Below are 27,551 nucleotides of genomic sequence, written 5' to 3'. Positions count from 1 at the left end.
GTCAGGTGTCTGCTGAATTTTGCTAAGGGACAGGCCTCGAACAATGACAAATAACTCGACAACGGAAGCAGCTATTCACAAAATTCTTTCACAGTGAGCGCTAGAAGGGTTTCCTGAATAAAATGATGTATTTTTTTGTTTGTATTGTTAAAAATGAGGACGCTACAGGGAGTTAAAAACGAGTGACTTTTCAGCAACGTTTATACTGGGAGTCAATGAGGCCGCTCACCTGTGCTCTCCTCACTTTGAGGCTTGTCATTCAAAAACCGTAAATCCTATCGCTTAGGTAGACACATTGTGTGAATCAGGACAAGTTTTCCTACTACTTTTGAGAAAATCATGTCTGTAGAGTGAAATTTGTGGCTGAAAACAGAGTTTAAGCGAGAAAGTTTGACCTTTTTTTTCAAACTGTCTACACTCTAAGATAATGACCTTCACTGGTGTGTAACGCAATAGACACCCATTCAAAAGCCGGATTTTCTCCCAGAAACCACATGGCGGTTGAGCCGGGACTGATCCGAAAGTGTAGAACCTAGCAGAAAAGTTTAATGCCAGATCCACAGAGGAGAAGTTTTCCTACGTTTTAGAGTTTGAATCACGTCTCTAGGTGAAAGCATGCCAGAGCAGCGGATGTTTGAAAAACGTTGAAAAAGTGCTTTTTTTTCAATTAATTCCATAGAAATGAATGGGGTTTTTTTGGGCGATTTTTTCGCGACTACGTCGCGAAAAAATCGCAATCTATAGAGAAAAGTAATAGCATAGCGAGTCCGATCGAGCCGCACGTTTTGATATATTGTTTGTCTGTGTGCGACGTACGGTTATTGAGTTATTCGAAATCAAAATTTGCGTAGGAATAATAAAAATAAAAATAAAAATAATAATAAAAAGAAACACGTAGAAGAACAATAGTTGCAGTGCTTTGCACTGCAACCTATGGGCTCCCCTAGGGGAGCCCATAGGTTGCTGTGCTGCAGCACTGCATCCTAACTAGACCGGACAATTCCCCGGGGGAAATTGTGAGAGGATGCAGTGCGCGAAGCAATTCGCTCACGCATGTTCGCTGGCCGTGAATGTGTGACCCGCAATGATGTTTCAATGCAATGATTGTGTGTGTGCTCGAGACAGCAGCCATCATGAAGAAGACCTATTCAAGAGTATGACCAAAGTGACTACAGGCGGAAATTAGCATGTACTGCTATAACCTGAGACAGACATCTGTCCTTAACACAAGCATAATGTTTAATTTGTGCACTGTCCCTTTTAAAAATAAAATAAACTCTAAACTCTAAGAAGAGTGTTTGTAGTTTGTATGTACGAACAGAAGTGTTCCTAATAAAGTGGGCGGCTAAGGTGAGGCTGACACACAAGGGCTGGAGTTTTCTACTGTTTTTTTTATGAAGGACCAGGCCTCGAACAATGACAAATAACTCGACAACGGAAGCAGCTATTCACAAAATTCTTTCACAGTGAGCGCTAGAAGGGTCTCCTGAATAAAATGATGTATTTTTTTGTTTGTATTGTTAAAAATGAGGACGCTACAGGGAGTTAAAAACGAGTGACTTTTCAGCAACGTTTATACTGGGAGTCAATGAGGCCGCTCACCTGTGCTCTCCTCACTTTGAGGCTTGTCATTCAAAAACCGTAAATCCTATCGTTTAGGTAGACACATTGTGTGAATCAGGACAAGTTTTCCTACTACTTTTGAGAAAAACATGTCTGTAGAGTGAAATTTGTGGCTGAAAACAGAGTTTAAGCGAGAAAGTTTGACCTTTTTTTTGAAGCCGCCTACACTCTAAGCTTAACGACCCTCACTGGTGTGTAACGCAATAGACACCCATTCAAAAGCCGGATTTTCTCCCAGAAACCACATGGCGTTTGAACCGGGCCTGATCCGAAAGTGTAAAACCTAGCAGAAAAGTTGAATGCCAGATCCACAGAGGAGAAGTTTTCCTACGTTTTAGAGTTTGAATCATGTCTCTAGGTGAAAGCATGCCAGAGCAGTGGATGTTTGAAAAACATTGAAAACGTGCTTTTTTTTCAATTAATTCCATAGAAATGAATGGGGTTTTTTTGGACGATTTTTTCGCGACTACGTCGCGAAAAAATCTTATTCTATAGAGAAAAGTAATAGCATAGCGAGTCCGATCGAGCCGCACGTTTTGATACATTGTTTGTCTGTGTGCGACGTACGGTTATTGTGTTACTCGAAATCAAAATTTGTGTAGGAAGAGTAACAAATATAACACTAGACCGGACAATTCCCCGGGGGAAATTGTGAGAGGATGCAGTGCGCGAAGCAATTCGGTCACGCATGTTCGCTGGCCGTGAATGTGTGACCCGCAATGATGTTTCAATGCAATGATCATGTGTGTGCTTGAGACAGCAGCCGTCATGAAGAAGAGCTTTTCAAGAGTATGAACAAAGTGACTACAGGCGGAAATTAGCATGTACTGCTATAACCTGGGACAGACATCTGTCCTTACCACAAGGATAATGTTTAATTTGTGCACTGTCCCTTTTAAAAATAAAATGAACTCTAAACTCTAAGAAGAGTGGTTGTAGTTTGTATGTACGAACAGAAGTGTTCCTAATAAAGTGGGCGGCTAAGGTGAAGTGTCATGCTGACCGAGGCTGTTTTTCTGTCACGTTTATAATGGGTGTCAATGAGGCCATTCGGCTGCCCTCTTCTCAGATTGAGGCTTGTCATTAAAAAACTGTAAATCCTATCGTTTAGGTAGACACATTGTGTGAATCAGGACAAGTTTTCCTACTACTTTTGAGAAAATCAAGTCTGTAGAGTGAAATTTGTGGCTGAAAACAGAGTTTAAGCGAGAAAGTTTGACCTTTTTTTTTAACCTCTCTCCACTCTGAGCATAACGAGGTCCACTGGTGTGTAACGCAATAGACACCCATAAAAAGCCGGATTTTCTCCCGGAACCAACATGGCGTTTGAGCCGGGACTGATCCGAGAGTGTAGAACCTAGCAGAAAAGTTGAAGGCCAGATCCACAGAGGAGAAGTTTTCCTACGTTTTAGAGTTTGAATCACGTCTCTAGGTTAAAGCATGCCAGAGCAGCGGATGTTTGAAAAACGTTGAAAAAGTGCTTTTTTTCAAATTAATTCCATAGAAATGAATGGGGTTTTTTGGACGATTTTTTCGCGACTACGTCGCGAAAAAATCGTAAACTGTAGAGAAAAGTAATAGCATAGCGAGTCCGATCGAGCCGCACGTTTTGATATATTGTTTGTCTGTGTGCGACGTACGGTTATTGAGTTAATCGAAATCGAAATTTGCGTAGGGAGAGTAACAAATATAACACTAGACCGGACAATTCCCCGGGGGAAATTGTGAGAGGATGCAGTGCGCGAAGCAATTCGCTCACGCATGTTCGCTGGCCGTCAATGTGTGACCCGCAATGATGTTTCAATGCAATGATCGTGTGTGTGCTCGAGACAGCAGCCGTCATGAAGAAGACCTATTCAAGAGTATGACCAAAGTGACTACAGGCGGAAATTAGCATGTACTGCTATAACCTGGGACAGACATCTGTCCTTAACACAAGGATAATGTTTAATTTGTGCACTGTCCCTTTTAAAAATAAAATAAACTCTAAACTCTAAGAAGAGTGTTTGTAGTTTGTATGTACGAACAGAAGTGTTCCTAATAAAGTGGGCGGCTAAGGTGAGGCCTGTCGGCTGCCCTCTTCTCAGTTTCTCAGAGCAGCGGATGTTTGAAAAAGTGCTTTTTTTTCCAATTAATTCCATAGAAATTAATGGGGTTTTTTTGGGACAAGTGTGACTACAACTTTTGAGAAAATTATGTCTGTAGTGTGAAATTTGTGGCTGAAAACAGTTTAAGTTTGAAATTTCGAGCATGTAAGTGTAGAACCTAGCAGAAAAGTTGAATGCCAGATCCCCAGAGGAGAAGTTTTCCTACGTTTTTGAGTTTGAATCACGTCTAACCAAAGTGACTACAGGCGGAAATTAGCATGTACTGCTATAACCTGGGACAGACATCTGTCCTTAACACAAGGATAATGTTTAATTTGTGCACTGTCCCTTTTAAAAATAAAATAAACTCTAAACTCTAAGAAGAGTGTTTGTAGTTTGTATGTACGAACAGAAGTGTTCCTAATAAAGTGGGCGGCTAAGGTGAGGCTGACACACAAGGGCTGGAGTTTTCTACTGTTTTTTTTATGAAGGACCAGGCCTCGAACAATGACAAATAACTCGACAACGGAAGCAGCTATTCACAAAATTCTTTCACAGTGAGCGCTAGAAGGGTCTCCTGAATAAAATGATGTATTTTTTTGTTTGTATTCTTAAAAATGAGGACGCTACAGGGAGTTAAAAACGAGTGACTTTTCTATCCCGTTTATAATGCATGTCAATGAGCTAACACACACAAGGTCTTGAATTTTGTGCTGTTTTTTACTATGGACCAGACCTCAAACAATGACAAATAACTCGACAACGGAAGCAGCTATTCACAAAATTCTTTCACAGTGAGCGCTAGAAGGGTCTCCTGAATAAAATTATGTATTTTTTTGTTTGTACTCTTAAAAATAACGACACTAGAGCGATTTAAAAACGAGTGACTTTTCTCTCAAGTTTACAATGGGTTTCAATGAAGCCTGTCAGCTGCCCTGTCCTCAGTTTGACGCTTGTCATTCAAAAACCGTAAATCCAATCGTTTAGGTAGACACATTGTGTGAATCAGGACAAGTTTTCCTACTACTTTTGAGAAAATCATGTCTGTAGAGTGAAATTTGTGGATGAAAACACAGTTTAAGCGAGAAAGTTTGACCTTTTTTTTGAACCTCTCTCCACTCTGACCTTAACGAGGTCCACTGGTGTGTAACGCAATAGACACCCATTCAAAAGCCGGATTTTTTCCCAGAAACCACATGGCGTTTGACCCGGGACTGATCCGAAAGTGTAGAACCTAGCAGAAAAGTTGAATGCCAGATCCACAGAGGAGAAGTTTTCCTACGTTTTAGAGTTTGAATCATGCCTCTAGGTGAAAGCATGCCAGAGCAGCGGATGTTTGAAAAACGTTGGAAAAGTGCTTTTTTTTCAATTAATTCCATCGAAATGAATGGGGTTTTTTGAGACGATTTTTTCGCGACTACGTCGCGAAAAAATCGTATTCTGTAGAGAAAAGTAATAGCATAGCGAGTCCAATCAAGCCGCACGTTTTGATATATTGTTTGTCTGTGTGCGACGTACGGTTGTGTGACCTGCTATGAAGCTACAATGCCATGATTCATGTGTGTGCTTGAGACAGCCGGCCCCTCCCCTCTGTGCTCGCTTACTGAAGCCAGTCGGCATGGTAAAGGGCCTGAGCAGGTTAAAAAACACACACAAGAGTTTGTCAGGTGTCTGCTGAATTTTGCTAAGGGACAGGCCTCGAACAATGACAAATAACTCGACAACGGAAGCAGCTATTCACAAAATTCTTTCACAGTGAGCGCTAGAAGGGTTTCCTGAATAAAATGATGTATTTTTTTGTTTGTATTGTTAAAAATGAGGACGCTACAGGGAGTTAAAAACGAGTGACTTTTCAGCAACGTTTATACTGGGAGTCAATGAGGCCGCTCACCTGTGCTCTCCTCACTTTGAGGCTTGTCATTCAAAAACCGTAAATCCTATCGCTTAGGTAGACACATTGTGTGAATCAGGACAAGTTTTCCTACTACTTTTGAGAAAATCATGTCTGTAGAGTGAAATTTGTGGCTGAAAACAGAGTTTAAGCGAGAAAGTTTGACCTTTTTTTTCAAACTGTCTACACTCTAAGATAATGACCTTCACTGGTGTGTAACGCAATAGACACCCATTCAAAAGCCGGATTTTCTCCCAGAAACCACATGGCGGTTGAGCCGGGACTGATCCGAAAGTGTAGAACCTAGCAGAAAAGTTTAATGCCAGATCCACAGAGGAGAAGTTTTCCTACGTTTTAGAGTTTGAATCACGTCTCTAGGTGAAAGCATGCCAGAGCAGCGGATGTTTGAAAAACGTTGAAAAAGTGCTTTTTTTTCAATTAATTCCATAGAAATGAATGGGGTTTTTTTGGGCGATTTTTTCGCGACTACGTCGCGAAAAAATCGCAATCTATAGAGAAAAGTAATAGCATAGCGAGTCCGATCGAGCCGCACGTTTTGATATATTGTTTGTCTGTGTGCGACGTACGGTTATTGAGTTATTCGAAATCAAAATTTGCGTAGGAATAATAAAAATAAAAATAAAAATAATAATAAAAAGAAACACGTAGAAGAACAATAGTTGCAGTGCTTTGCACTGCAACCTATGGGCTCCCCTAGGGGAGCCCATAGGTTGCTGTGCTGCAGCACTGCATCCTAACTAGACCGGACAATTCCCCGGGGGAAATTGTGAGAGGATGCAGTGCGCGAAGCAATTCGCTCACGCATGTTCGCTGGCCGTGAATGTGTGACCCGCAATGATGTTTCAATGCAATGATTGTGTGTGTGCTCGAGACAGCAGCCATCATGAAGAAGACCTATTCAAGAGTATGACCAAAGTGACTACAGGCGGAAATTAGCATGTACTGCTATAACCTGAGACAGACATCTGTCCTTAACACAAGCATAATGTTTAATTTGTGCACTGTCCCTTTTAAAAATAAAATAAACTCTAAACTCTAAGAAGAGTGTTTGTAGTTTGTATGTACGAACAGAAGTGTTCCTAATAAAGTGGGCGGCTAAGGTGAGGCTGACACACAAGGGCTGGAGTTTTCTACTGTTTTTTTTATGAAGGACCAGGCCTCGAACAATGACAAATAACTCGACAACGGAAGCAGCTATTCACAAAATTCTTTCACAGTGAGCGCTAGAAGGGTCTCCTGAATAAAATGATGTATTTTTTTGTTTGTATTGTTAAAAATGAGGACGCTACAGGGAGTTAAAAACGAGTGACTTTTCAGCAACGTTTATACTGGGAGTCAATGAGGCCGCTCACCTGTGCTCTCCTCACTTTGAGGCTTGTCATTCAAAAACCGTAAATCCTATCGTTTAGGTAGACACATTGTGTGAATCAGGACAAGTTTTCCTACTACTTTTGAGAAAAACATGTCTGTAGAGTGAAATTTGTGGCTGAAAACAGAGTTTAAGCGAGAAAGTTTGACCTTTTTTTTGAAGCCGCCTACACTCTAAGCTTAACGACCCTCACTGGTGTGTAACGCAATAGACACCCATTCAAAAGCCGGATTTTCTCCCAGAAACCACATGGCGTTTGAACCGGGCCTGATCCGAAAGTGTAAAACCTAGCAGAAAAGTTGAATGCCAGATCCACAGAGGAGAAGTTTTCCTACGTTTTAGAGTTTGAATCATGTCTCTAGGTGAAAGCATGCCAGAGCAGTGGATGTTTGAAAAACATTGAAAACGTGCTTTTTTTTCAATTAATTCCATAGAAATGAATGGGGTTTTTTTGGACGATTTTTTCGCGACTACGTCGCGAAAAAATCTTATTCTATAGAGAAAAGTAATAGCATAGCGAGTCCGATCGAGCCGCACGTTTTGATACATTGTTTGTCTGTGTGCGACGTACGGTTATTGTGTTACTCGAAATCAAAATTTGTGTAGGAAGAGTAACAAATATAACACTAGACCGGACAATTCCCCGGGGGAAATTGTGAGAGGATGCAGTGCGCGAAGCAATTCGGTCACGCATGTTCGCTGGCCGTGAATGTGTGACCCGCAATGATGTTTCAATGCAATGATCATGTGTGTGCTTGAGACAGCAGCCGTCATGAAGAAGAGCTTTTCAAGAGTATGAACAAAGTGACTACAGGCGGAAATTAGCATGTACTGCTATAACCTGGGACAGACATCTGTCCTTACCACAAGGATAATGTTTAATTTGTGCACTGTCCCTTTTAAAAATAAAATGAACTCTAAACTCTAAGAAGAGTGGTTGTAGTTTGTATGTACGAACAGAAGTGTTCCTAATAAAGTGGGCGGCTAAGGTGAAGTGTCATGCTGACCGAGGCTGTTTTTCTGTCACGTTTATAATGGGTGTCAATGAGGCCATTCGGCTGCCCTCTTCTCAGATTGAGGCTTGTCATTAAAAAACTGTAAATCCTATCGTTTAGGTAGACACATTGTGTGAATCAGGACAAGTTTTCCTACTACTTTTGAGAAAATCAAGTCTGTAGAGTGAAATTTGTGGCTGAAAACAGAGTTTAAGCGAGAAAGTTTGACCTTTTTTTTTAACCTCTCTCCACTCTGAGCATAACGAGGTCCACTGGTGTGTAACGCAATAGACACCCATAAAAAGCCGGATTTTCTCCCGGAACCAACATGGCGTTTGAGCCGGGACTGATCCGAGAGTGTAGAACCTAGCAGAAAAGTTGAAGGCCAGATCCACAGAGGAGAAGTTTTCCTACGTTTTAGAGTTTGAATCACGTCTCTAGGTTAAAGCATGCCAGAGCAGCGGATGTTTGAAAAACGTTGAAAAAGTGCTTTTTTTCAAATTAATTCCATAGAAATGAATGGGGTTTTTTGGACGATTTTTTCGCGACTACGTCGCGAAAAAATCGTAAACTGTAGAGAAAAGTAATAGCATAGCGAGTCCGATCGAGCCGCACGTTTTGATATATTGTTTGTCTGTGTGCGACGTACGGTTATTGAGTTAATCGAAATCGAAATTTGCGTAGGGAGAGTAACAAATATAACACTAGACCGGACAATTCCCCGGGGGAAATTGTGAGAGGATGCAGTGCGCGAAGCAATTCGCTCACGCATGTTCGCTGGCCGTCAATGTGTGACCCGCAATGATGTTTCAATGCAATGATCGTGTGTGTGCTCGAGACAGCAGCCGTCATGAAGAAGACCTATTCAAGAGTATGACCAAAGTGACTACAGGCGGAAATTAGCATGTACTGCTATAACCTGGGACAGACATCTGTCCTTAACACAAGGATAATGTTTAATTTGTGCACTGTCCCTTTTAAAAATAAAATAAACTCTAAACTCTAAGAAGAGTGTTTGTAGTTTGTATGTACGAACAGAAGTGTTCCTAATAAAGTGGGCGGCTAAGGTGAGGCCTGTCGGCTGCCCTCTTCTCAGTTTCTCAGAGCAGCGGATGTTTGAAAAAGTGCTTTTTTTTCCAATTAATTCCATAGAAATTAATGGGGTTTTTTTGGGACAAGTGTGACTACAACTTTTGAGAAAATTATGTCTGTAGTGTGAAATTTGTGGCTGAAAACAGTTTAAGTTTGAAATTTCGAGCATGTAAGTGTAGAACCTAGCAGAAAAGTTGAATGCCAGATCCCCAGAGGAGAAGTTTTCCTACGTTTTTGAGTTTGAATCACGTCTAACCAAAGTGACTACAGGCGGAAATTAGCATGTACTGCTATAACCTGGGACAGACATCTGTCCTTAACACAAGGATAATGTTTAATTTGTGCACTGTCCCTTTTAAAAATAAAATAAACTCTAAACTCTAAGAAGAGTGTTTGTAGTTTGTATGTACGAACAGAAGTGTTCCTAATAAAGTGGGCGGCTAAGGTGAGGCTGACACACAAGGGCTGGAGTTTTCTACTGTTTTTTTTATGAAGGACCAGGCCTCGAACAATGACAAATAACTCGACAACGGAAGCAGCTATTCACAAAATTCTTTCACAGTGAGCGCTAGAAGGGTCTCCTGAATAAAATGATGTATTTTTTTGTTTGTATTCTTAAAAATGAGGACGCTACAGGGAGTTAAAAACGAGTGACTTTTCTATCCCGTTTATAATGCATGTCAATGAGCTAACACACACAAGGTCTTGAATTTTGTGCTGTTTTTTACTATGGACCAGACCTCAAACAATGACAAATAACTCGACAACGAAAGCAGCTATTCACAAAATTCTTTCACAGTGAGCGCTAGAAGGGTCTCCTGAATAAAATGATGTATTTTTTTGTTTGTATTGTTAAAAATGAGGACGCTACAGGGAGTTAAAAACGAGTGACTTTTCAGCAACGTTTATACTGGGAGTCAATGAGGCCGCTCACCTGTGCTCTCCTCGCTTTGAGGCTTGTCATTCAAAAACCGTAAATCCTACCGTTTAGGTAGACACATTGTGTGAATCAGGACAAGTTTTCCTACTACTTTTGAGAAAATCATGTCTGTAGAGTGAAATTTGTGGATGAAAACACAGTTTAAGTGAGAAATTTTGAGCTTTTTTTTGAAGCCGCCTACACTCTGAGTTAACGAGGCGCACTGGTGTGTAACGCAATAGACACCCATTCAAAAGCCGGATTTTCTATCAGAACCCACATGGCGTTTGACCCGGGACTGATCCGAAAGTGTAGAACCTAGCAGAAAAGTTGAATGCCAGATCCACAGAGGAGAAGTTTTCCTACGTTTTAGAGTTTGAATCACGTCTCTAGGTGAAAGCATGCCAGAGCAGTGGACGTTTGAAAAACGTTGAAAAAGTGCTTTTTTTTCAATTAATTCCATAGAAATGAATGGGGTTTTTTTGGACGATTTTTTCGCGACTACGTCGCGAAAAAATCTTATTCTATAGAGAAAAGTAATAGCATAGCGAGTCCGATCGAGCCGCACATTTTGATGTATTGTTTGTCTGTGTGCGACGTACGGTTATTGAGTTATTCGAAATCAAAATTTGCGTAGGAATAATAATAAGAAGAAGAAGAAGAAATACGTAGAAGAACAATAGTTGCAGTGCTTTGCACTGCAACCTATGGGCTCCCCTAGGGGAGCCCATAGGTTGCTGTGCTGCAGCACTGCATCCTAACTAGACCGGACAATTCCCCGGGGGAAATTGTGAGAGGATGCAGTGCGCGAAGCTATTCGGTCACGCATGTTTGCTGGCCGTGAATGTGTGACCCGCAATGATGTTTCAATGCAATGATTATGTGTGTGCTTGAGAAAGCAGCCGTCATGAAGAAGAGCTATTCAACAGTACAACCAAAGTGACTACAGGCGGAAATTAGCATGTACTGCTATAACCTGGGACAGACATCTGTCCTTACCAAAAGGATAATGTTTAATTTGTGCACTGTCCCTTTTAAAAATAAAATAAACTCTAAACTCTAAGAAGAGTGTTTGTAGTTTGTATGTACGAACAGAAGTGTTCCTAATAAAGTGGGCGGCTAAGGTGAGGCCTGTCGGCTGCCCTCTTCTCAGTTTCTCAGAGCAGCGGATGTTTGAAAAAGTGCTTTTTTTTCCAATTAATTCCATAGAAATTAATGGGGTTTTTTTGGGACAAGTGTGACTACAACTTTTGAGAAAATTATGTCTGTAGTGTGAAATTTGTGGCTGAAAACAGTTTAAGTTTGAAATTTCGAGCATGTAAGTGTAGAACCTAGCAGAAAAGTTGAATGCCAGATCCCCAGAGGAGAAGTTTTCCTACGTTTTTGAGTTTGAATCACGTCTAACCAAAGTGACTACAGGCGGAAATTAGCATGTACTGCTATAACCTGGGACAGACATCTGTCCTTAACACAAGGATAATGTTTAATTTGTGCACTGTCCCTTTTAAAAATAAAATAAACTCTAAACTCTAAGAAGAGTGTTTGTAGTTTGTATGTACGAACAGAAGTGTTCCTAATAAAGTGGGCGGCTAAGGTGAGGCTGACACACAAGGGCTGGAGTTTTCTACTGTTTTTTTTATGAAGGACCAGGCCTCGAACAATGACAAATAACTCGACAACGGAAGCAGCTATTCACAAAATTCTTTCACAGTGAGCGCTAGAAGGGTCTCCTGAATAAAATGATGTATTTTTTTGTTTGTATTGTTAAAAATGAGGACGCTACAGGGAGTTAAAAACGAGTGACTTTTCTATCCCGTTTATAATGCATGTCAATGAGCTAACACACACAAGGTCTTGAATTTTGTGCTGTTTTTTACTACGGACCAGACCTCAAACAATGACAAATAACTCGACAACGAAAGCAGCTATTCACAAAATTCTTTCACAGTGAGCGCTAGAAGGGTCTCCTGAATAAAATGATGTATTTTTTTGTTTGTATTGTTAAAAATGAGGACGCTACAGGGAGTTAAAAACGAGTGACTTTTCAGCAACGTTTATACTGGGAGTCAATGAGGCCGCTCACCTGTGCTCTCCTCACTTTGAGGCTTGTCATTCAAAAACCGTAAATCCTATCGTTTAGGTAGACACATTGTGTGAATCAGGACAAGTTTTGCTACTACTTTTGAGAAAATCATGTCTGTAGAGTGAAATTTGTGGCTGAAAACACGGTTTAAGCGAGAAAGTTTGAGCTTTTTTTTGAAGCCGCCTACACTCTAAGCTTAATGACCCTCACTGGTGTGTAACGCAATAGACACCCATTCAAAAGCCGGATTTTCTCCCAGAAACCACATGGCGTTTGAACCGGGCCTGATCCGAAAGTGTAAAACCTAGCAGAAAAGTTGAATGCCAGATCCACAGAGGAGAAGTTTTCCTACGTTTTAGAGTTTGAATCATGTCTCTAGGTGAAAGCATGCCAGAGCAGTGGATGTTTGAAAAACATTGAAAAAGTGCTTTTTTTTCAATTAATTCCATAGAAATGAATGGGATTTTTTGGGGCGATTTTTTCGCGACTACGTCGCGAAAAAATCGTATTCTACAGAGAAAAGTAATAGCATAGCGAGTCCGATCGAGCCGCACGTTTTGATATATTGTTTGTCTGTGTGCGACGTACGGTTATTGAGTTATTCGAAATCAAAATTTGCGTAGGAATAAGAAGAAGAAGAAGAAGAAATACGTAGAAGAACAATAGTTGCAGTGCTTTGCACTGCAACCTATGGGCTCCCCTAGGGGAGCCCATAGGTTGCTGTGCTGCAGCACTGCATCCTAATTTGCACTGCAACCTATGGGCTCCCCTAGGGGAGCCCATAGGTTGCTGTGCTGCAGCACTGCATCCTAATAAGAAGAAGAAAACACGTATGGAGCTCCCTAGGGGAGCCCATAGGTTGCTGTGCAGCAGCACTGCATCCTAATAAGAAATAGAAGAAGAAGAAGAAGAAGAAACATGTAGAAGAACAATAGTTGCAGTGCTTTGCACTGCATCCTAAAAAAGAAGAAGAAGAAGAAGAAGAAGAAGAAGAGAAGAAGAAACACGTAGAAGAACAATAGTTGCCACTGCAACCTATGCACTGCAACCTATGCCACTGCAACTTTGCACTGCAACCTATGGGCTCCCCTAGGAGAGCCCATAGGTTGCTGTGCTGCAGCACTGCATTCTAATTACAGAGAGGAACCTTAAATGAATGTTATAGAAACATTAGAGAAACCTTAAAGCAACATTAGAGAAAGTTAAGAGGAACATTGAAGGAACATCATTAGTCAAACATTAACATCAGGAATATGAGAGGAACAGTAATGGAATATTTGCAAAATATCATCAACTTCATACAGACAGATTGCTAATCATGAGTTAGCAGAAGCAGATTAGACTCATCTGACTTGTACTATTTATTGTGCTATTTTTTTCTTGCTTCACCATGACCCAATTCAAGATGTCATGCATCACGTGGTGGGCTTTCCCCGTTGGCGCAAGGCAAATTTGAAATAGGAGAGGAAAATGGAGGATGCAAATGAAACGTGAAAGACCAATTACAGTAATGGAAAGTGGGAAGGAAAAAAAACGCAGGACCAAACTAATAAATATCAGCAGTCAGCAAGCACCTCAGTGTGATCAGCTATTCGTTTAGCAATTGAATGATGTAACTGTCAGTGTCAAGGTAAACCTGTAGATGGCAGTAATGCAACACTGGATGCCAGCTGCTGTAAAACCCAAAAGACAAAGGAAAAGAAGAAGCAGGTAAACTTGCGCATGCACACGCCAAACTTCCTCTGTCTGCTTGACTGCGCGAAGCAAATGATTTCATGTACATTACTTGCTAGGGAATCCCCTCAAATTTAATAACTTCCCAGCCACAGAATGGGCAGGGTTGTTGGTGTTTTTTTAATACATATTGCAAAAATAAACATATCGCAATGACCAAATTTCAAAGGGAAGTAAATTTCACTAATTGTATGAAATCGAAAGGCCGTAATGAATGTACATACAAAGTAGGTGTGTGTGTGTAGGTATGGGCATGTTTTTATATGAAATTAAATGTTTTAATTTCTGAGAAAATATCCATATTTTTCTGATTCAAAATCTATTTCACTCACCAAGTCATCGAAGATGTCCCTCTGATGGACGTGGATCGTGATTAGGGTTTCATATTTAGTCCGTTCCACTGTGCTCAGGTCCTTGGTGGTCATGTCAATGAGAGTGTTCAGGAGATCCAGGAAGGACTGATTGGTTTTGGCCATAATTTTCGAGTCATGACGGGCATTAGTCAAAGCTGCTTCTGAATCTCGTGTCCAGATCATCTGGATTCCCAACAAACCCACCTACAGAAATATGAGATAAATATATCAACAACGACGATAATGACTTTAATTTGAAGAATTTGTAGGACGTCATAAAAAGAAAAAAAGTAAAACACAACTAAACTCTCTGCCATGAATGTAGACATTTCTATAGACATTAATTAAACAGTCTTTAGCATGAAGTTAATTCTTTAAAAAATATGAAATTGAATGCTAAAGTAAAAAGTGTTTTTACTTTAGCATTTAATTTCATATTTTTAAAGAATTAACTTCATACTGTAATTTTAATTATTTTATATAATGAATAAATATGAATAAATAAATGCATATTTGCTTTAAGTAATCCTTAGTCAATTAGTTTAGCTCTTGTTTGTTTTTACTGATATAAACTTTGTTTACCATTACTTTTTTTAATTTGTTTATTTTTGGACCCATTACTGGATTTTGGCACATAAACCACAGCACCTGCATATTATGTTTAATACAACTATTTTTTTAAGTTATTAATCTGAATTTTTTCCTCAGTTCATGAGACTGCCAATAATAATGATCCTAAATCTATCTACTTAAAAGAATATTTTGGAGAAAGAAAGTAATGTGTATTAGTTTTTAAATAAATGATGGTAAATAGTGTCAAGATGAGATAATTTTTAGATAAACTTTACCTTAAAGGCAACAATAAACCATGCTAGTGCCAGTTACTGCAATTGCCATGTTTAATATCTACTAGTTGTTACTTTTTAGAGGCTTAATCTTAGAGAACCTGTGCAGGGAAGGAATCCAGGAAGTCAGTCAGATTGAAGGTGGGTTCTTGGATTGCCAGGGCCGCCTGATGGATGACGAGGTGCAAAGACCTCTGGGATTCCTTCAGGAGGGCATTAAGCCACACCTCCACATTGCCCTCAGCGGTGATGGGTCGGTCCAGCTCTATCGTCTCATCCTCACGTGATGAGATGGCCAGGATACGATCATACACCTGAAACACATGTTCAACATTTTTGGTCATATTTCAGCTACTTTGTTTCAGAGTCATTGGAGTGTGAAGGAATTGCATAAACACATACAATACTGTATTACTGAAATTCAGTTTGTCACCTGAGAACAACTAGAATTTCTAAAACAACTGGAAATTTGCTTTGTAAAAAAGAACAGGTACTTTTTTTTTTACTTCAACTGATTGTAATAGAAAGTAAACATCCAGGCTCTCGTTTACTTCTTCCTTCTTTTCTTTTGCCATTTAATCAGGTTTATGCTTTTCCTTCTTAACTATATTTAAAACATGCAAATGCATGCTTAGCTACATGGATACCAACCAATGACCTTTGTACAAGCAGAAAGTCTTACTTAAATATAATTTTTTAAAAAATTATTTATTTATTTTTTACTTCATATTAGATGCCTGTATTAATTTTATGGCTACTTGTAGTTCATAAAAGAACAGTAAAGAAGGTATTCGTGCAAACCCCACTCTTAAATCCAACCACTGTTCACATAAATTACAGTTAAGTGTAAATGAAAGAAAGACATAAATAAACTTAGAGTTATCAGAAGATGATTAAATGAATAACAAATCACTTAAAAAATGAAGCAAATGTTATGTTAAGAGCGTTCAGCTAAAACTGTTGAAGCAGTATTCGGTATCACATTAATAAACAAGTTTGAAACTGCAGTAAAGCTGTACCTTATCATGAAAGCGGACAGATTTGATGTTGTCAAAGACATTAAGTAAGTGAGCCTGGATGGTGTGAGAATCAGATGCCTGGCCCAGGATTTCCAGAAGCGCTGGATCAGACACGAAGAAAAAACGAGGGAACAGCAGACGCTTCTTCTCCAGGTACCTTCAATCAATCAAAAATGACAATCTGGTTAGCAGAACTTTGACAGGAAAAAAAGTTGTACACTTACTACAAGAAATGGTTAAAGGTTTCATTTTTGTCATATTTGTTGGTTTTTAACAATTTGTCATCACAATTTAATTTCTGCTTGCTTATTCTTTTTTTTATCTACTTGACCTTTAACCAGTCAGTTGACATATGACCTATAGCAACCCTGAAAGCCACCACATCTGCTTATGCAACATCAAGGTGGCTGAACGTGAACCTGTTGGCATTTCATTAGTAAGTTCAAGTTTCAGATTTATTATCCTTTAAGAAAGGAAATTTGGTGTACAGCAGGTATTCAGAGAACATGAGTTAAGAAGACATAGACATGGAACACACAGACACATTCATATATTTACACACAAGCACGTTAGGGCGGCACGGTGGTGTAGTGGTTAGCGCGGTCACCTCACAGCAAGAAGGTCCGGGTTCGAGCCCCGTGGCCGGCGAGGGCTTTTCTGTGCGGAGTTTGCATGTTCTCCCCGTGTCCGCGTGGGTTTCCTCCGGGTGCTCCGGTTTCCCCCACAGTCCAAAGACATGCAGGTTAGGTTAACTGGTGACTCTAAATTGACCATAGGTGTGAATGTGAGTGTGAATGGTTGTCTGTGTCTATGTGTCAGCCCTGTGATGACCTGGCGACTTGTCCATGGTGTACCCCGCCTTTCGCCCGTAGTCAGCTGGGATAGGCTCCAGCTTGCCTGCAACCCTGTAGAGCGGCTAGAGATGATGAGATGAGACAAGCACATTACTCAAATGGATATACCCACCCAGACCCATGACTGTCACTGTTAGTTATTGCCACTAAACAATGACAATAACAGTAACTACAGAAAAATAGGAGAAAAAAAACTAGATGTCCCTTAATGAATTAAGGGTCCTAATGGCCACTAAAATAAAAGAATCTCTGGCAGCAGGAATTCTAAAATGGCGGCCTGAGAAGAGCAGACTAAATTCCCCAAAAAGCGGGTGGTCGGAGTATTTTAGAATTTGTTGTGCCTTACTCATGACGCGTTTTACATACACATCTTGCAGCTGGGTAAAATGAACCCCAACCACCTTTGCTGCCACATTAACTAGCTTTGACAACCTGCCCTTACTGGTCAGTGGCAGACCACCATACCACACAACAATACAAAAGGACAAAACAGATTCAATAAAACTTTGATAAAATAAAGTCATCAAGGTCCTACACACATTGAAAGACTTCATCTTCCTTAAAAAGAAAAGCCACTGTTGGGCCTTTTTACACATAGCATCAGTGTTACTCTCAAATGACAATTTGTCGTCAATAATGGTTCCCAAGTATCTGTATTCTGTGACAACATCAACATTTTCGTTTTGAATAACAGTATGTGTAAAAGATTTCTGAGACCTGCAGAAATCAATTATCATATCTTTGGTCTTGGCTACATTAATAGATAAATAAAACTCTTTACACCAAGCAATAAAATCATCAACAACATAACCATGTCCCTCCTCATCATTGTTTAAAAGGCTAACTATGACTGTGTCATCAGCAAACTTCAAAAAATGTCTATTCACATAATTACTCCTGCAATCACTTGTATATAGCAGGAAAAGAAGGGGGGAGAGCACACAGCCCTGATGTGAGCCAGTACGTGAAACTTGTATGGAGGAGAGGGCACCATTAACTTTTACACACTGTGTCCACTCTGCCAAAAAATCAACTATCCAACCTATGAGGTAAGACTCAAGGTTAAAGTGGGTTTGGAGTTTTTCAGCCAGCAAGTAAGGCTGGATGGTGTTGAATGCTGATGAAAAGTCAATAAAAAGAAGCCTGGCAGGTCTTAGGCACCTCCAGATGTTGGTAGAGGGAGTTTAACAATGTTAGGATGGCATCCTTCACACCTCTGCCAGCCCTATAAGCAAACTGGAGAGGATCTAGCTGTTGCTCCACCCGTTTCATTAATTCCCACTTAACCAGTTTCTCAAATGACTTCATCACCAGTGAGGTGAGAGCCACTGGTCTAAAGTCATTGAGGACCTTGGGGTGGCTACACTTAGCTAAAGGGATAACAGTGGCATGTTTCCAAATTTTTGGAATAGCTTGCATCTGAAGGGATAGGGTGAAAATAAATTGAAAAATTTCACTCAACTGTCCTGCACAAGACCTAAGCACGTGACCACTAATGTTGTCTGGGCCAGGGCTTTGCCTTATTTTAGTATGCTTGAACAGTTTTTCGACTGCAGCAACATCAGTACTAAAAGCAGATGTGTCTCTGACCCTTTCCCGTATGTCTATGATTTTATCATTAAAATCATCATTCGAAAATCTCAAATAAAAATGATTTAATTCATCTGCCAGCTGCACATCAAAGGCAAAACCTTTTAAGGACACAGTATTACTATTGGAGCTGTTGTTTAGTCCTGTCATAAGTTTCATGCCATTCCACACAGATCTGAGGTCAGACTTATTAAACTTTGACTCAATCTTAGTTTTATATTTAAATTTAGCTTTGGCTATTTCGGCCTGCACAACCTTCCTTATTTCAGAATATGCGATTTTATCACCACTTTTAAAAACAGACCTTTTTTCCCTTAACAGCTTTTTTAATTCTTTGGTAATCCAAGGTTTGTTATTGGGGTAGGAAACAATGGTTTTAGTTGGTATTATGCTATCCACACAAAAAGAGATATAACTGCATACAGTGTCTGTCAGTTCATCAATACTATTGGATGAATCCTGAAAGATAGACTAGTCAGTACAGTCAAAGCAGCCCTGCAGGGCCAGAGTGCTATCTTCACTCCACACCTGAACCTCACGCACCCTCACTTTGTCTCTGCGCAGCATAGCCCTGTATGTGGGTATAAGATGCACCACATTATGGTCGGAACAGCCAAGAGCAGGACCTGCAGCAGACTTATAAGCTCCCTTGATGGAGCCATAGCAGAGATCCAGCATCTTATTACCCCTAGTGGGGCAGGTGACATATTGGGTGAAACTACTCAATGTCGGGGCGGCACGGTGGTGTAGTGGTTAGCGCTGTCGCCTCACAGGACTATTTGCAGATGATGTGGTGGCCTATTTGGAACAACCCAATAGATCTTTCCCTGCACTGATGAACCAATTGGAGGGATATGGATATTATTCAGGATATAAACTTAATGTTAATAAAACACAGATTCTGGCCATTAATTATGCACCAACAAAAGAATTAAAAGATAGATATAAAATTAAATGGAACTCAGAAACAATTAAATATTTGGGAGTGAACATCACAAAGGGAATAGAGAAGTTATATAAAGCAAATTATACTCAGATTAACGAGGAACTCAGACAAGACATAGGTAGATGGTCAATGTTACAGTTGGATCTTAGCTCAAGGATAGAAATAATTAAGATGAATGTATTGCCAAGACTACTGTATTTGTTCCAAACTTTGCCAGTAATGATTCCACAGAAACAGTTTATAGAGTGGGATAGATGGATTGCTAGGTTCATTTGGGCGGGTAAGAGACCTCGGATTAGATATCGCACCATGCAATTCCCTAAAGACAAAGGGGGCATGGCAGTACCAAAACTGCAAGATTACTTTTATGCAGCACAACTCAGGGCAGTATATTGCTGGTGCAATGAAAAATATATAGCCAGATGGAAAGACATAGAGATGAAAGAAAGGGCCAGCCCACTTCAAATACTAATAACCAATAAGGAACTATTCAAGCAAGAAGAAGTACAGCTGAGCCCAATAAGCAAATTCACATTGGAGATTTGGCATTTGGTAATAAGAAAATATACATTGCAGGCAGAAACTAAGATCTTGAGGTGGATATCTCATGATAATAGATTTAAACCAGGGTTAAGGGACCAAGGCTTTGAGAGATGGGCACAAAAGGGTATTACAGCTATATGCACACTTGTCGAGGGAGGGGAAATGAAGAGCTTTCAAGTCCTAAGGGATACATTTGGGTTAGAGGCAAGGGAGCTATTTAGATATTTTCAGGTAAGGGACTATTATTTAAAGGAAATTAAAGCAAAAGAACCGAGGGAGCAGAATGGGATCATTAAAATAATCATAAAAGCATATGAAGGAAGAACATGTAGAGTAATCTCAGCTCTATACCAAGCTATTGGTGCCAGTGGGGGTAACTCAACCATGTACATTAAAGAAAAATGGGAAAAAGAGCTGGGCATAGAAATAACAGAAGAGAACTGGAACGATGTATGCACATCCCAACATTCAACAACGGATTCTAGAGTATGGCGAGAATTTGGGTGGAAGAACATTATAAGGTTTTTCATAACACCAAAGATGACTGGGAGATACACACCACACAAAAGCTTATGTTGGAGACTATGTGGACAGGCGGAAGCAGATCATGCACATGTGTTCTGGAAATGCCAAAAAATAGAGACGTACTGGAAGGGAGTGTGGTGCGAACTAAAAAAAATACTGGGATATGAGATACAAAAAACATCTTTGGTACTGTATTTGGGATATATACCACAAGACGAGGTCCAAGGAGAAGATGTATACCTGTTAAAAGTATTACTTGCAGCTAGCCGAAAAGCAATTACAAGAGCATGGTATAAGGAAGACCCCCCAACTCTAGAACAGTGGTTTAGTATTGTGGAAGAGATTTACAGCATGGAAAAGCTATCATACATTTTGAAAATGAGGGAAGAACAATTTGAAAAGAAATGGGAGAAATGGTATTGGTACAAGGAGGAAGATGATACCACGGACTGAATGATAATGTGTCAGACTTGATTGTTTACATCTACAACAGTATAAATGAAGGGACCCATAAGCTGTTCATACCTTATTTCTTTTATTTTATATTTTAATGTTATTGTTATTACTATATCTTTTTTACATGTTATTTTTCTGTTCTTTTATTCTTGTACATTGTATTTGGATGTAAAAGATCTAATAAAAAACAAAGTTTAAAAAAAAAAAAGAAGGTCCAGGTTCGAGCCCCGTGGCCGGTGAGGGCCTTTCTGTGCGGAGTTTGCATGTTCTCCCCGTGTCCACGTGGGTTTCCTCCGGGTGCTCCGGTTTCCCCCACAGTCCAAAGACATGCAGGTTAGGTTAACTGGTGACTCTAAATTGACTGTAGGTGTGAATGTGAGTGTGAATGGTAGTCTGTGTCTCTGTGTCAGCCCTGTGATGACCTGGCAACTTGTCCAGGGTGTACCCCGCCTTTCGCCCGTAGTCAGCTGGGATAGGCTCCAGCTTGCCTGCAACCCTGTAGAACAGGATAAAGCGGCTAGAGATAATGAGATGAGATGAGACTACTCAATGTCTTCTTGCAGTTGACATGATTAAAATCACCCAAGAAGAGGCACGGGGCATCAGGAGAGATGGATTGGAATTTTTGATGAACAGAGAAGATGACGTCAGTTGCTGTGTTACTGTTCACTTTGGGATGGATGTATACCACTGTTAAAAATATTTGGGGGAGTTCCCGATGTAGATAGTAAGGCCTGACAGACATAGACATCAACTCAATATCCGGTAGACATATCTGTTCGCGCACAGTGACATTATTGCACCAATTGGGGTTGATGTACAGACAGACACCACCACTGTGCAACTTCCCCGTCCCCCCTGGGTCATGGTCCAATCGAACTGGAGCACCGAATCCATCAATGCAAACAGAAGAATCTGAGTCTGTATCAGTCAGCCATGACTGTGAAAGCCAGTACACAAGCGTCCCTAAACTCGTGCATTGAGGAAACACACGCTTGCAGCTTGTCGGTCTTATTTTTCAAAGATTGGACATTTGCCAGAACTATTGAAGGTAGTGGAAGGCACTTTAAGGGATAAAACACTGGGTTTGGGGGGGGGGGGGGTAATCGGAAAATGGGATCAAAGGGATAAAAGAAGAAAATAAATGCATACCCAGTAAGGGATTTCTGACATATCTCAAGTTGCTCTAGCAGATGAGGAAGAAGTTGACCCATTGTCTCATCACCGACACATGACTGCACAATGTTGGACATCTCATGCGCCCGTGTCATGATCTTCACCCAGGATTTATCGATGTTGGAGAAACGCTTGGCCTCCTGTGGAGGGTATGTGGCAAAAAAGCATTACTGGCAGAATATCATTAAAATATTAAGCATTAAAACAGATCTTCTTGTTTGTACCCATGAGACATAATTTTGAAACATGGGTATGCACAGAACTATGAAAGATGAATTAGAAAACTGCAAAGCACCTTGGGAAGCTGTTTGGCTATATCTCCACCCACAAACACAGCTTCCAGGTAGACCCATAGGTTCTGCACTGTGATCCAGTTCCCAATGATGTCAGTGGTATTGGACAAATTCTGCACCCACTTCTGGATCTGAGGCTTAAATGGAGTGTTGTACCTGAAAATGTGTTTGGGGTGAAAATTATTTTCATTGTAAGGTTGCTTGTGAAGGCATCATACACTGTGTAACCAGTTTAGTAGATACACCCATCAAGGACATAATATTACAAATATGACCTTGGGTGTGAGAAAGGTACTATATAAATTGAACTGATTTATTATAACTGATTTATTATATATATGATTATATATACACACACTCACCTGTACACTTGTTCATTAATACAGTTATCCAAACAGTGAGTCATGTGGCAACAGCACAATTCATAAAATCACAGAGATACAGGTCAAGCTTTTCAGTTATTATTCACATTAGACATGAGAATGAGAGAAAAAAAAAATCTTTGTGAACTTTGTGACTTTCACCACTGCATGGTTGTTGGATTCAGAAGGGAATCAGAAAACTTCAGAAGCTGCTGTCTTCTGGGGTTTTACAGTTTACACAGAATGGTATGAAAAAAAACATCTAGTGAGTATTAGTTCTAAAGGAGGAAATGCAATGTTGAGAGAGGTGCCAGGAGAAAGGCCAGACATGTTCAAACTGACAGGAAAGAAGGCTAAGGCAAAACAAATAATCATTCTTTATAACAGTGGTGAGGAGAAAATCAAAACTCAAAATGCACAACACCTCGCACCTTGATGAACATGGGCTACAAGACCATGCCAGGTTTCACTTCACAGTTTACACAGGTTCACCAAAACTGCATTGTTATACAATATATGTATAAGGAACAGCTGGTCACAAAACTGAATGTGAGGACTTGCAGAAGTACTTTTGTGGTCTTCCATTAAAAACATATCCTCATGCTAGTCAAACAGGCCAGGATCGAAAAATACCATTGTGGATGTCAAGGGCCATTTTGTTTGTTTGTTTGTTGTTGTTAATTATTATTATTTATTTTATTTAAGTTGTAATTCAATTCAATTTGTTAAGGAGGTAGGTCTTTAGTCTTTGTGTGAAGACAGTGACAGCTGTTTGAACAATCAGGTGAAATTCATGCCAGCTCTGAGAATAGTTATGATGCATGTCTTGCTTGTACCTTGAAGGGTGGTGGGTCAAAACAAAGTGTTGGCTACAGGAAGCTAGCAGAGGGAAAGCTTGAAAATGGAGGGAAAGCAGAGGGAAAGTGGAAGAATTTGGAGAGATTGAAAACAAGCTGTTCAGCTACATTCTAGGTTGGATGGTAGGGGGCAGATATGCAAGAAGTCATCCAATCTTGAGATGCAAGTGTGAACAAGCCATGAATAAAAATAATCATTTTTGGCTCCTCCCCCAATCCAAGATGGCAGCATATCTGGAGTCTCTGTTCAGTGTTTGTCTGTTTTTAATAGTTTTTATTGGGCTTTAGTATCTTGATTTACCATTGCTTGGATTTCCCTTGGAAGTTTACAGCAAGCTCTGTGGACTTGGGCAAATTTGTGTCTGTTTTGGGAAGCTATCCTTCTCTGCATGTCTGACTACTCCATGGGCTGGATCTAGTTACCCTCTTGGATTAACCTCTACTATAGGCTACCATAGAAAGCCTCCTCGGTGACTTTAGGAGCTGCTGCAGTGTGGCTAGTTTTCAGCCGAGAACTGCAGTAGTATAGTAGTAAGGCATTCTGAGACCAATTATCTGCTGTGGGGCTTGATTTTAGCTAAGAATCTACAGCAGAGATCTGCATCTTCTTGGTCTACCTCCATCCATCCAGCTCTATAGCCCGAGGCCTACCTCCTCTGCAGGCCTGCCTCCATCCCTCCGGCTCTATAGAGGATGTGCAGTCACGTGACCCGTCCATGTTTACTCCGCCATATTGGACGGCTTCAGGATTGTTTACCTTGCGCGAGCGTAATGGATCCGGGGAGTAATCCCCAAGAAAATTCAGAAAATACCCCATCTACATCGCGCGATAACTTGTCTAAGTTTGTTCAGCATCTTGAAGATGACGTGAGGCAGCGTTACGTGGAAAAGTGTTCCAGGCTGGGGATTGCAGATCCCTACAACTTGCCGTAATCCTTGTTAAGGGAAATTCAGAGCTGCAGTGCTGGCGATTTGCCCGATCTGGCCTACCACAACATTTACAATTTTCTTGTTAATCGTGAATCGTGTTACACTGGCAAAGCCCTCAAAGCTTACAAGAGCCTGGAAGCTTATAAATATTTTGTTGCGGGATGGGTATCCCAACTATACCTCTGGAAGGTTCCGAAGAAGAATGTCTACTTGATAACCTCACGGGTAAGTGGCATTAAGACGTTTATCATAAAGAGACTATCCAGGACGTTTTATTGTAAGAATGTTCGAAATCTAAACTCAGTTCCAGATAATGACAGGGTTGTAAATATGTATGTTTTTGTCTGAAAAGCAGTAAATCAGAAAGCTGCACACGTTTGCGCGGAAGCTGTGCAAATGTGCGCAGCTTTCTGATTTACTGTTTTCTTCTCATACTTATACTTCCTATGTTTCATGGACTGTAACGGCATTTGCTCATTTAGTAATTTTAATACAGAATTTACTTTGATGAAATTATTCAGACACTCCAACGCCCCCCCCAAAAAAAAAAATCGGATCTGCACGATTCAGCCGTGAAAAAGGCGGCATCCGCTAAAAGGCGCGTCGTTTGCATCCCTGTATTAAGAACATTAATATTACACATCCATGTGAAAACCAGTTATATTTTTTTGATCACAACTTGGTGATAGGTAGTGCAGTATACTACAATTTATACAGCAAGTTCTAACTAATATTTTGAAAAGACCCCAATGGTCCAATAAAGTGTGCAGTGACTAAAAACAGCGTCTCTCCTCGTCTGCGGGGAATCTATAAAATGACAGGCCCTCCTTTTGGCCCTGTCTATTGGTAACAACCAAATGCTGAACAAGATATAACCATTCTCGAAAGATCTACTCCCACACACTTGATAATTAGGACGGGTTCGTCTAAGTTCTATGCGCGGCCATGCCGTCCAAGATGGCAGATAAACAAATATCACATGACCTCGTGGCGTCACGTGCATTTGCTGTTTTTTTAGAGGCCTCTATAGCCCAAGGCCTCTACCTCCATCCCTCCGGCTCTATAGCCCGAGGCCTCTACCTCCATCCCTCCAGCTCTATAGCCCGAGGCCTCTACCTCCATCCCTCCGGCTCTATAGCCCGAGGCCTCTACCTCCATCCCTCCAGCTCTATAGCCCGAGGCCTCTACCTCCATCCCTCCGGCTCTATAGCCTGAGGCCTCTACCTCCATCCCTCCGGCTCTATAGCCCGAGGCCTCTACCTCCATCCCTCCGGCTCTATAGCCCGAGGCCTACCTCCATCCCTCCAGCTCTGCAGGCCATCTCCATCCCTCTGGCTCTGTACCTGTGCCAACTCCATCATGGCAAGTATTTTTCATGCCCTCCTGACTTTGCTCTGTTTGTCTACAATTTCAGAGTATGAAGTTGACTGGGAGATCCCAGTGAGTGACTGTAACAGTTCCTTTTATACACTTTACATGTTATCACGATTAAAGGTTACTGGCTGCGCACAGGACTTTGTCGGCAACCAGGGGTGCTGGATGTTTGGCATGAGCCTGGTTTCAGAACACAAAAACTTTAAACATCTTTTTAAGCCGCCTTCTCCTAAGTAACTGTTTGTTTTATCCCATCAAGCAGCTCTTGGCCTATCACTATGAGTGGTGACACTAAGAAAATCAAGAAGCATTTTCATTATATGCACATGTTGAAATGTATTATTATGTTTATGTTGCTGTCGGGAAATGTGCAGCCTAATCCAGGTCCTGCGCCTGATGTGAGATCACTACAAACTCCTGTTGATTTTTTAAATAGGTCTGGTATTGGTTTTGTACATATGAATGTGAGAAGTCTCCTGCTCAAAATTGATATGGTTAGAATTTGGACCAAATCAACTAATGCTGATATTATGGTTTTATCTGAGACATGGTTGGGTAGATCCACTCCTGATAATTATATACATATGGATGGGTATAATATCTTTCATAATGATCGCTGTGCTAGAGGTGGAGGGGTGGCTATCTATATCAAAAATACCTTTCAGGCAACAGTACAATTATCCAAGTCTGTGCCTAAACAATTTGAATTGCTTGTTTTGAAAGTTGAGTTCACGAAGAGCTGTTATCAGTTGCGGGATGTTACAGAAGGATAAATCATCCTTCTGCATCAAAGGATAATTTATCCTCATTGTCTGCTTATCATCTTTAAACTACAATGAATTGGTTTTAATAGGGGACTTAAATTGGGACTGGTAACTCCTGCATCTGATTCTTTTAAATGCTTCTGCGATTCAGCGCATTTGACCCAAATTATAGACTCACCAACTAGGCCTAACACCAAACATCCTGAGAAGTCAACGCTCCTTGATTTGGTTTTAACTAATGTTCTGCAGAAATACAAAGCTTCTGCTGTTTTTGCAAATGATGTTAGCGATCACTGCATAATTGCTTGTGTGAGAGACACAAGGTTATCAAAGTGTAAACCATGTATTATACTTAAGAGAAATTTTAAGTCGTTCTGTGAACAAGCTTTTTTTAAATGACCTTTATCTCTGTGATTGGACTAAGGTAAATTTGACCCTAGAGCCCGAGATAGCATTGCAATATTTTAAATCATTATTGTTGGACATTATAAATAAATATGCTTCTCTTAGAAAATACAAGATTATGTGACAACCCGTGGTTTTCAGAGCAACTGTCTGAGATAATTCATGAATGAGATCTTGTTTGGGCAACTGCAAGAAAATCCAAAAGTAATTCAGACTGGCAACATTTTAGGCATCTGAGAAACAAGGGTGTCTCTCAAGTACGTAAAGCTAAAGCAGATTTTTATGTTAATGAATTATGTGATAGCACAAACAACCCTTCTAAATTCTGGAAGATGATTAAATCATTGTCTTCAGGCACAAGGGACACTATGCTTCCGAATACTTTAATGCTGAATGATGAGATTATTATAGACAAGAAAAGTATGTTAGATTCTTTGAACTAGCA

At 40.4% G+C, this 27,551-nt stretch overlaps 1 protein-coding gene across 1 annotated transcript in view; it reads right to left on the bottom strand.

Annotated features, from left to right (window-relative positions):
- LOC132886222 (dynein axonemal heavy chain 5-like) overlaps positions 1–27,551 on the bottom strand; it is a 768,703-nt gene that overhangs the window by 660,617 nt on the left and 80,535 nt on the right. Inside the window, exons 31-35 of the mRNA XM_060920790.1 lie at positions 22,417–22,570; positions 22,098–22,261; positions 16,032–16,188; positions 15,114–15,326; positions 14,147–14,371 (exon numbers count right to left, since the gene is read on the bottom strand). Coding sequence (XP_060776773.1) covers positions 14,147–14,371; positions 15,114–15,326; positions 16,032–16,188; positions 22,098–22,261; positions 22,417–22,570 — 913 coding nt within the window. The remainder of the gene's footprint in view (positions 1–14,146; positions 14,372–15,113; positions 15,327–16,031; positions 16,189–22,097; positions 22,262–22,416; positions 22,571–27,551) is intronic.

This window comes from Neoarius graeffei, chromosome 5 (assembly GCF_027579695.1).
Source record: "Neoarius graeffei isolate fNeoGra1 chromosome 5, fNeoGra1.pri, whole genome shotgun sequence".
NCBI lineage: Eukaryota > Metazoa > Chordata > Actinopteri > Siluriformes > Ariidae > Neoarius > Neoarius graeffei.
Note: the sequence above shows the minus strand (reverse complement) of the source record. Positions and strands in the feature narration are given on the sequence as shown.